A 10,867-nucleotide genomic window follows, 5' to 3' on the forward strand; every position below is an offset into this window, starting at 1 on the left:
AACTAATACTAATCAACACTAATACTAATTGAAAATAATATTAAATAAACTAACTTACATATGTAAGATGATCTAAAAATTAAATAATGTGTTCTTTAAGTTTAGTGAAATCATGAACTACCATTTTTACTTTATTTTTTCAACTTTATGATTTCACTCACGGTGAAGGTGAAGACCACTACAATCAGAGCTTTTTATCTCTGTTAATTTGGTGAGTGAAGATCAAAGTGATTTCTCTTTCCTTTGGTTTTGGTTTTGGTTTCACTTTCAAGGGTATGATAAAGGAAAGAGAGAGAAACATCGAACTATTCATGTATCTCTCCTCCAACACAATTGCATGTTGGACACTTGACATCTCCTCAACAATTCGCACCCTTAGGACGTCGAAGCACTCCCAACGCCTTGTCCTTCAGTGACGACAATGCCCCTAACATTCTACCTCCATTTCCAAAGCCGGCCTCATTTTTTTCGGCGAAGTACCAATTTGCCCCCTCCATCTCGGCTTATTGACTGGTTCCGATGATTTTGGCCCGAGAAAATTTTTTTTCTATAAACTTAGATTACACAACAAATGAGTCATTTTTAGTAAAAACACCAACACTTGGCCAATATTAAAAAAAATCGTATTCATTTCCCCTTTCAATCTTAGTAATTAGCTTCAACACCAATCATTTCACCAAAGTATGATATATGACTCCAAAACCACTGCGTACACTACAAGAAAAATGCTTAATACCATCAGATTTAACGTCGAATTTAGCGTCAAAATTTAGCAGCGAGTTTACTAGCGAATTTACTAACGGATTTGACAATAAATTTGTCGAGTAAAAGAGTTACCGTCAAATCAATTTTCGACGGTAAATTCACCGAAAATAATTGGAGCAAAAAAAGAAAAATTGGCGTGACTATTACCGTCAAATTTAGGGTAGAAAAATCCAATGGTAAGGTAGTTAAATAAAACGTGCCATTTTGGTCACAGGCTATGCGTTACCAGCAAATTTTTTTGACGGTAAATTCGCCTGTACAATTAACCCTAAATTCGAATTTTTGAACCCCTCCCCTTCATCTGTGCAACATCAGCAACCTCACTTCTGATCTCTCGCCTTTCTCTTTGTCTCTCGCCGTCAGCCCCCTCGCCACCATTCGCCACCACCACTGCCACCTCACTCACTCTCATTGCTGGTCACTATCGATCAGCCACTATCGCCTCCTCAACATTGTCACGTCCAACACGAAGCTCGTTCAACAGCATCGATGCCTTCTGCTCCACACTTGTTCATCACCGTCGCGGCCTCCTCTAATCGATCTTCCCTTTCTCTGATTAGTTTCTTTTGATTTTTTTAATATTTGGGGGTTAAGAGTTTATTTAGTTGTTTAAATTTTTTTTAAAATTGTTAATCTTCTGAATTTATATCTCTGTTTATTTTTTTAATTTAATTTAATTTATGTGTGTGTATAGCAGTAGAAATTCACGGTAAAAACAAATAAAAGTTCAGTTTTTGTGATTGTTTGTGGAAATCAAGAAAAGCTAACTTCGTAAAAATAAGTAAAGGTTTAGTTTACTATTTCAGTTTTGTGCTTGTTTGTATATATTTTTTTTCTTTTTTTTCATTTTTGTGAAATTTATTTTCATTTTGAATTTGAGAAAAAATGCCTTGTCTTTTTTTAGATAGAAATATTTTCGAGGGATTGAAATTTGCGTGTGTATTATAGGAGAAATTGAGTGAGACTTGAGTTATTTCACTTATTTGAGTGTTCCTGCGTTTGGATTAAGTGTGTTGGCATTGTAAATAGGTCTACGTATGATTTGCGTGCGCACTCGGTAATGACCATTAGTTAACATACTCTGAATGATATTTTTATTAAACTAAGATACAGTTCTAATAAATGAATAGTATAGTAACTTTGGAGGTTGGTATAATTCAAATTGTGTATGTTAATTACAAGATCAAAGATAATAAATATAAGTCATGTACTTTGTTGATGGTGGCATATTGTTGAGTAAAATATATTTTTGTCATTAAAAAAGTTAACTATTTGATGTATCACTTATTCTATTTTTTAAGTTTTATTTTTTACTGTCTAGTGCTTACTATGCATTTGATTAATAAAGCAGAACTTTCAACTTTGAAACAACTTACATGGGACTTTAATTATTATAAAAAACTGGAAAGGGAGTAAGTAGTTTAGAAGTAACTATATTTAATGGGTCATACTGTATATTATATTTTACTCTCTATTCTAATATCATGATCACTAAATAAATCTTTTAACATATTATTATATATTTATAATTTATTTCATTTTCATTGCAACTTTTGTATTTGATATTTCAGGATAAAAGTGGGGTTCCGTTGGTGGTTGAAGACAAATTTTCAAAGTCTAAAGCAGTGTGGAAGTACGTTTTAACATTAATAGTATATATATATATACACTACAAAATTCTTGTTTATTTGTGGTAGTCTTTTAGTGGGAGTTATTATAAACCTCTATAATATATTTTAATAGTGACAATTTGTAAAACTCCTCTAAATTATATTAACAATAACTCCCACAGATCAATCAATACTAAAAACATTTCTAGCCCAAATAAATATTAGCCCATAACAAAAATTGAAAAAAAAAACATTCAAAAGAGGGGGCTTCGAGCGATTGCGAGAAAGAGAAAGAGAGAGTGGGAGAGGGACCTCTGTGAAACCCTAAAATCTCGATCTCCCTGCCGCCGCCATTCATCTCCTTACCGCCGTCGTCTCCTCCGTCAAAGCGTTGCCGGTGCAGAGTTATGAATGGAGGACGAGATGATCGTGGAGCCTATGAATTCGTTGACCTCTCAGAGTGACAATTTCATTCAGATTGTTGAGGTAATGCTTTAAATCTTCTGCTTCTGCGTCGTCTTCCACTGCGGATTGTGCCACTGGTTCTGCTTTTCCTCCGGTGGCTTGAAGCACTCAAAGTGCGGTTTGGGCGCGGATTCGGTGTTGTGGTTTGGGCGCAGATTTGGTGGTGCTAGTGAGGAGATCAAGAAGGCGAGCTAGCGAGTCTCTATAAGCTTTGAGTCGAGTCAAGTTTTATGTCATGTCGAGTCATTACAATTAGGATTTGTTCCTAATTTTTTCTTGTTCTTTGCTTTCTTCAATTTTTCAAAATTTTTCAAAGATATTAGTTTCTGTGATAATTTGATGATATAGTTTTGGCAAAGTTATACACAAATTCTGTTTTTTATGTTCTAATGTACTTTTCTCTTCTGTAAATTTTTCAGGTCAAGGCAAAGAATTTGATATAGATTTTGTTAAGTTGATTTGATATATTATAAAGGTGAAGAGACATAAATGAAAAATTGTTATTCTCTATTGAAAATTTTGGTTTTTTCTTGAAGTAAAAAGGATGTTAGGGTTCATAGTTTGAAAGCGAAGTATATAATAAATTTCTTTCTTGTATGCAACTTTGTACTGTGTTTGATTCAGTATCATCATAAGAGCTTTTGGCTTTCTTTCAGGTGCAAGATCCTTGAGGTACTGAAAAATTGGCCTGAGAGGAGTATTCAAGTTATTGTTGTCACAGATGGCGAGCGAATTTTAGGACTCAGAGACCTTGGATGTCAGGTATTCGTTCCTTGATTTACTATAACTACTAGACTCCTATCATTCTATTTTATCTGAAGCTGTTACTTTTTAGTATATAGATACATTAATTCAATGAAAACATGATATATAGTAAAATAAGTAACTTAGGCTTCATATAGTTTATGTTAGATGTGTTTCATTTCAGGGAATGGGAATTCCTGTTGGAAAATTGGCTTTGTACACAGCACTAGGAGGGCTTCGTCCATCAGCAGTTTGCATTTTCAATCTTCTACTAACATTTTTCTTCTCATTATACCATTATATATGTCTCATTATAACATTACATACATGCCTTGATATCTGCATATCACTTTCATTTGCATTGATATGAAGTGATTTTGATGATATCTGGTTTCTATATAGGAATATTCTGAACTTCTGAGTGAGTTCATGGCTGCTGTAAAGCAGAACTATGGGGAAAAAGTTCTTGTGCAGGTTGTGAATTTTAAACAAGTTTTTATGATGTTATGAACCTGAATCATTCAATTGAGTTTCTGTTACCTTAAAATGTTTTTTCTACAGTTTGAAGATTTTGCAAATCACAATGCTTTCGAGTTGCTTGCGAAATACGGCACATCTCATCTAGTCTTCAATGATGATATTCAAGTACTATAATTGAAGCATTGAACTTTGGCCGACCACACTTTCCTATTCCTCGGTGCTGGTGAGATAACAAATTGACTATCATAAAAGCTTGCTGACCCAGTAGTCTTATGTTGATTTATGGAGTGAATTTTAAATTACAATCTATGGGGCTGTTCTATTTCTTTGTGCAGACAAAGAAACCGATAGAAAAAACTCGCAAGAAGATATTACTTGTAGACTCAAAGGTAGTTGAAAAACCATGATAATACACTACTTTTTAGTACAAGAAGATTGTAAAAAACTAAACTATGGTTAATCAGATCCATTTTATCGACTCCATTTTGCAGGTATTTTCTATCAATTTTTTTAGGGAGTGGGGTGATGAGCCAGGTGAGTGTAGTTATAGAACATTTTTCTTGGAGCGTAGAAACAGGGACATTATGAAAAGGCAGAGCCGTGAAGTTTTATTCAGCGGAATTATCACTGCCATTTGTATTAGCTTACATAATTTTCCTGAAGGAATGGCAGTGTTCCTTGGGTCCGTGAAGGTAATAAACCTCAATTTTGGTGTTATTGTTGCATGTTATTGCCTTAATATTGTAACTTTATGCCATTAATTCTTCTTTATATGTAATTATGTAGGGCCTTCAGGTTGGTTTTAACCTTGCATTAGCCATTGCTTTGCACAATATCCTAAAGGTATTTTTATTATATTTTACCTTATAATATAATCTTAGTGTTCTATTAATAAATTCCTTATAATATAATGCAAAATCACCTTCTGCAAATACTAGCCTTGTTTGCAATGGAAACTCCTGTGAGCTTGGATGCCGAGGACATCAGAAATGAAAAGGTAAGTCTTATAAGTTTAAGCCTCGAAATTGAGATTATGAGCTAAGTTTTATGATTCAAGATCACTAAAGCTCCAAGAGTTTAGGTGAACTCTAGAGTTTGATAACCTTTGAACTTGCTGATGATGCTTTATTAATTGATCAATTCTATTCAATGATTACACTTAAGATTGTTGTCTCAAACTCAGGTGAAGGTTCTTAAATCAATGAGACCAATTCAGTTAGAAGATGTTGTTGTTGGTCAATATAGGGGCCGTGCTTTTCATTGACAATGCAAGATGGGATGGAGTTCCTTTTCTCATGAAAGCTGGCAAGGCTCTCCATACTAAACGGTATTAAATATTTCCTTTCCAATTTTTTTGGGTTGCCGACAACATTATTGTTTCTTAATTATGTCTATATAGATTTGGGGTTAGTGATACTTGATGAAACCCATTTTTTGGAGTCAAATATAAAAATCTTCTATGAAAACTTAAATTTATACACCTACAGTATAAATTGATGGCATATATGGATTTGTATGAGACCATATCCGATCAAATTGACTTTGGTGCTTTATATGCCAACTTCTTGGGGTCATATATAAAACTTTGAGAATTTAGTTGTATATGGATATCTGATTACCATAAAAGGGCAACCCGGTGCACAAGCGTCCCGCGTTTAACGCAGGGTCCGGGAAAGGGCCGCAACCAAGGTTGTAATGTACGCAGCCTAACCTGATAATTATATCAGTGGCTGTTTCCATATATATAATTGAATATAATATATTATAATTAAACTCAAATTTTAAACTCTAAATCTCAGTTGCTTTTAGCTAATCTTGAATCGTAAGCTATTTAAATTCTGTTTTTAAGCTGAATAAATGAATAATATATCTTATTCTAGATGCTTTTGATAGAAAAAGAGACTACCTTGAGATGAGGATTCAGCGCTACCTTGGAAAAGGCATAGCTTTTCTCCAATACGAAGAATTGACTAAGCTTGAAGGAGAACTTCAAAGCTCTGTTGCAAGGGTTCGAAAGCGTCAGGTATATATATATGTGCATTTCGAAGTTGTTTTTTTTTTCTTCTTCACATAGTTTTAAGAAATTTAGTGACCTAAATGAGCAGATACACATACTAATGTCAAAGAAAATAAATAAATAAAGTGATAAGGAGGTTTTTTTGTAAAATGTTTACTGAAGATAATAAGGTATATATTGCGATATGCGTGCATTACATTTCAGACAAAATTAAATGTTTCCATCACTGATCAAATACTGATTATAATTTATATAATTAAGTCAACTAATGTCAGAAATTAGTTTATGTACTAATTTGCCCTGTTTTCCTTCTACAGGAAAAAGATTCTATGCTCATCGAGTTTGTTTAGTCAAGTCAGATATATTTCGAGCAAGGTTTGATGGTGGTTACAGGGTAGGCCTTGATTATTCTTGAAAAATTTTTGTAAGTTATTTTTTTTTCTTTTTAATTATGTATGAAGTGCAGATTAAATGTGATTAAGCTCCTTTTTTTTCTTGTAAATATTCAAATATAAACTTAATATGAAGTGCAAATTTATGGAAGATTATCATATAGTTATGATCCTAGGATAATGTTACCTTAGCTAGTGTAATATTATCTTGCTTTTGGTTGAGCTGATTTTGGTTTAATTTATACTAAGAATTTCGTGCTGGGATATCTTTGTTTTGTACTTGGAATTTTGTAAATCCACTACCAAGAATTATACTCTATCAATGTATTAATATTTCAATTATTTACTTATATTTGTATAGTTATGGTTAGTTAATATGATTAGTAATGTGGCTTGCTACGAACCTCTTTTTTGGCAGTGCTCAAAATTAGGAATAGCAGTCTGGTAGTGGTTTGCCGTTGTTCAGTTTGTGGCCCTTTTTTTTAATTTGAAAATGAACTTTGTGGGGGTTTTAAACCGCCACAAAAATGACAAAAAACTGCCAGAAGCTGTTAACGTCAAATCTCCCACAGAACAGCAAAAAAAACCGCCACTAAAACACGTTGTGGCGGTTTTTAAAAACTGCCACAAATAAGCTCGTGGCACCTCCAATTTTAGAGGTTTTGGAAATTGCCACAATTCGTTTTGTGGGGGTTTAAAACCGCCACAAACAAAAAAAACCGCCACAAAATGGCAAGAATCTTGTAGTGATATATACTGGTTCCTAAAACTTGATATGTAACACTATTGATGTTTATATATATATACTGGTTCCTAAAACTTGATATGTAACACTAAAAAATTTCAGTATCCATTAGTTAACATGGTTTATATATGATGTCAGAAATTGGTTATGTATTAAATTTTGTTAGTTTAAAAATTATTAAATTTAAATATTTAAAATTATATGTTGAATTTTTAAATAATTTTTTTAAAAAAATTAAAATTTAAGTTTATCGTCAGATTTTTCGTCGGTAACTATTAATTTAACTATTAATAATAAATAATATATTATTGTCGAATTTATCGGGGGAATATCTGACAATAATAATTTTCAGAATTTTTTCAATTAAAAATTTATATCAGCTATTAATTAGTGGCAGACAAAAGAATTCACCAATAAATAATTACCGACGAGTTTTATACTGTCGAATTTATTCTGCCGCTAAATTTGACGATAAACAAATTATCAGCTAATTTTTTTTATTAAATCCACCGATAAATCTAATGGTATCCATCGACTTTTTTTATAGTGATATAGACTTATAAAAATAGTTAGTTATATATTAATCACCTACTAAATTAAAAAATTCCTCAATCCTCACAAAAAAGAAAGGACTCATGTTTGGATCAAAATTCTTATATACTCCGGGATTAGTTCCAGACATTTAATACTTGTGCCAATCCCATTTTGCATCCAAGTCAATAAAAACTTTTAACATATATAAGATACTCTACTCCAAGACTAAAACTATAAAAATAAATAAATAAATAGTTGGATGTAATTTTTAACCAGGTTTTGAGTTATGCTAGCTTATTTAGCAGACCGTGAGTCCCTGATATGAAATGAAAGTGGAATAGACACAAAGTTCAGAACTCACTGAAAGATATAAGTGATTTGCAGGTGATTTGGGTTCCAAAGAACTAGAGAAAATGATGGAGAAGAGAGTGAAAGTATTGATTAGTGTGAACGAGAAAATTGTATTCAAAAGTGTGTCATTACAAAGAGACTAAAAGGTATATTTAGTATACTAAGTAACCGATAACTACAATATACACTACTGATACTAACAGACTCTGCCACATGGCATAACTAACTCTAGGATAAATAACTAACTTTAACAGCTATATAACAAACTCTACACAAGCTACAACTGCTAACTTGGTATGTTTAGTTTCACTCTAGGCATTTTAGTAACTATTCAAATTATTAAAGATCTGGAATAGACAGTAGTTTATTTATGAACAAATAATAATAGTCAGAGGTGGATTTAGGGGGGACCAGTATGGGACATGACCTCCCTAAATTTTCGAAACTCAAAATATATTTGACATAATGTTTAAAATTTCTAACAATATACTTTCTAGTTCAATGGTTAATGAGAAGCATATTATACTTCATAGCATGGGTTCAATTCCCATCGCATGCATTTTAAATTTATTTTTTTTGTTCTTTCAATTTTTTTTTTCTTTTTTGTAATTCTTCTATCAATTATTATATAAAAATATTATAGTTTTTATAATAATTCCTAATTAAATGTAATAAGAAAATATATACATAAAAATAAATTAAATTAAATTTTATTTTTTATAATAGTAAAATTAAAATGTATTAAGTAAATTATTTATTAATATGAATATATCTTATATATTATATTTGTTAATTTATTTTAAATACATATATTAAAAGTATTAGAGAAACAAATTTATATTATTTATGTTATATCTTTTATAATAAGGATAAAAATTAGAATTTTATAAAAAAATTTTGATATAAATGATTTTTTTAAAATTAATTTTAATTTAAAATAATATTAAAATATACAATTATTTTTTTATTAAAACTTTTTGTTTTAATATGGCACTTTTAAATTTTTTTTATTTTTGGCCCCCCTTTATAAGGTTTCTGGATCCGGCACTGATAATAGTTATTGCTATTCAAACTTGGATTCAGTGCCCTCTTCCTTTTACCTCTTCAATGTATGTATGTGAAGATCATGTTCTGGTTTCTGCTTTCAAATGACTCCCCACACATTATAAAAGTAGTTGGCAAGTTGCATTATTTAAATGTAGTAAATGACAACAAATAATACAATGATACAGTGTTGAAGTTTTCAAATTTATTTGGGAGCTAGGCAGCTAAGGCAGCTAGCTTATACCAATTACATACACTGTCTTTAAAAAATAAACAACATACAGATGGATTCAATCACTCTAGCACAAATTTGAACTTGACATATACAACACTATATATATACCAGCTTAAATAATCACTTTAATTTTTTTTTTATTGGATAGTGCTAATTAATTATAATGATCACTTGAAAATGTACTTGACGAGGCCTGGGAAATGAGTGTTCATAAAGTAATCATCCCAACTGATCACTTTAGGATCGAAGCAAAACAAATCTGTCTCTACCCCTCCTTGTGTTGCTGCCACTCGCAGCTTCTCTGTGTTCATATCATCAAATCTGCGTCCCATAACACATTTTCTCTCTTACATACACGACCAACCAAGATATATATATTAACCAATAATGACTAGTGTTAGGAAGAAACAATACTACGTACATGCCATTGAAGAACAAGTAAGGCCTATAAAGCTCCACCAACCGCATCACAATTTGGATCTTCCTATTCAGCTCTTCATGTGTTCGCTGGAAGTACCTGCAAAATGCTATATTGGCCAGTTCGAGTCCCTATTAAATTGTAAAAGAAAAAATGTCAGCCTAGTTAATTAAGAAAAGATAACAATGACAAACATTGATATATAGTCGAGTGATTGTGATGAAGAACCTTCAACCAAAAGACGTAGTGAATGAACATATATCCGCGGAAGCTAGCCATGTTGGTGAGGACAGTAATTTGGCCAACCTTGACAGGTGTTCCATCTTTGTTTATCCAAGGTTTTGCAGTGAAATACCCAAATGCATAATCTTGGAGATTAGCGTATCTAACAGGGTTTCTAACAGAAGAACCCACATGGTATATGGCATCACTTGGATGATATGCGTGGGCCACCATGGCCACCAGTATTGCATTCACCACCATGTCTGCTGGTATCTGCTTGTGATATTACATTGCAGCTTATCAAAAATCATGTCACATATTTTGGACAATATAATAGTTTCATGCAAGCAACTAACTCACCACATCCACAACTCCATTGATGTTTCCAAGGAAGCATGTTAGTTTTCCTTTCCCATAAGCAACACCTAAACTATCAATTGTTCTGTAACAAGCACAAGAGATGAAAGAATTCATGTTACTTTTCATTAATGTATTATTATGTTTATGTATCATACTATTTTCGTTTTTAATTAACAGTGCAACTAGATATCTTTTAAATATTATTTTTTATTCAGCTTTTAGAGGATAGAGAAATAAAAAATAAATAACCTTTTTGATATTTTAAACATCTAGTATGTAAAAGTAGATATTCAAATTAATTAAATAATAATAAATCCTTAAAAAGACGGACCAATGCTGAATTTTAAAAGACAAATAGCATTTTTCTTTAATTAACTGTCCTTTCTCTTTATTTGGTTAAAAAATAGGTAAAGTGGACAGTTAACCAGAACAATAAACAAAGTATATGAATGATTATTATTTGGTGCATTATATGGTTGGAGCTT

General features: G+C 31.7%; 3 protein-coding genes across 4 annotated transcripts in view; 2 read left to right on the top strand and 1 right to left on the bottom strand.

Moving 5' to 3' along the window:
• Window positions 1-2,634: 2,634 nt before the first annotated feature.
• On the top strand, window positions 2,635-3,834 carry LOC107474804 (NADP-dependent malic enzyme; the record flags this gene model as incomplete). 2 transcript variants are annotated; one of them, XM_052256917.1, is given in 4 exon segments in its annotated part: window positions 2,635-2,861; window positions 3,260-3,315; window positions 3,497-3,602; window positions 3,769-3,834. In XM_052256917.1, a coding segment is annotated over 1 exon segment (63 nt), but the record flags the coding sequence as incomplete, so codon positions are not given.
• A 1,082-nt stretch (window positions 3,835-4,916) lies between these two features.
• LOC127744731 (uncharacterized) lies at window positions 4,917-7,094 on the top strand. The gene is made up of 5 exons (XM_052256919.1): window positions 4,917-5,061; window positions 5,248-5,391; window positions 5,958-6,087; window positions 6,399-6,411; window positions 6,683-7,094. The coding sequence occupies exons 2-5, from the start codon at window positions 5,288-5,290 to the stop codon at window positions 6,709-6,711; spliced, it is 276 nt and encodes a 91-aa protein (XP_052112879.1). The 5' UTR covers window positions 4,917-5,061; window positions 5,248-5,287; the 3' UTR covers window positions 6,712-7,094.
• Window positions 7,095-9,549: 2,455 nt separating this feature from the next.
• LOC107474801 (fatty acyl-CoA reductase 3-like) overlaps window positions 9,550-10,867 on the bottom strand; it is an 11,045-nt gene continuing 9,727 nt past the window's right edge. The window contains exons 7-10 of the mRNA XM_021136453.2: window positions 10,383-10,464; window positions 10,029-10,295; window positions 9,804-9,931; window positions 9,550-9,703 (exon numbers count right to left, since the gene is read on the bottom strand). Of these exons, the coding sequence (XP_020992112.2) occupies window positions 9,550-9,703; window positions 9,804-9,931; window positions 10,029-10,295; window positions 10,383-10,464 (631 nt within the window). The remainder of the gene's footprint in view (window positions 9,704-9,803; window positions 9,932-10,028; window positions 10,296-10,382; window positions 10,465-10,867) is intronic.

This window comes from Arachis duranensis, chromosome 2, assembly GCF_000817695.3.
Source record: "Arachis duranensis cultivar V14167 chromosome 2, aradu.V14167.gnm2.J7QH, whole genome shotgun sequence".
Taxonomy (NCBI): domain Eukaryota; kingdom Viridiplantae; phylum Streptophyta; class Magnoliopsida; order Fabales; family Fabaceae; genus Arachis; species Arachis duranensis.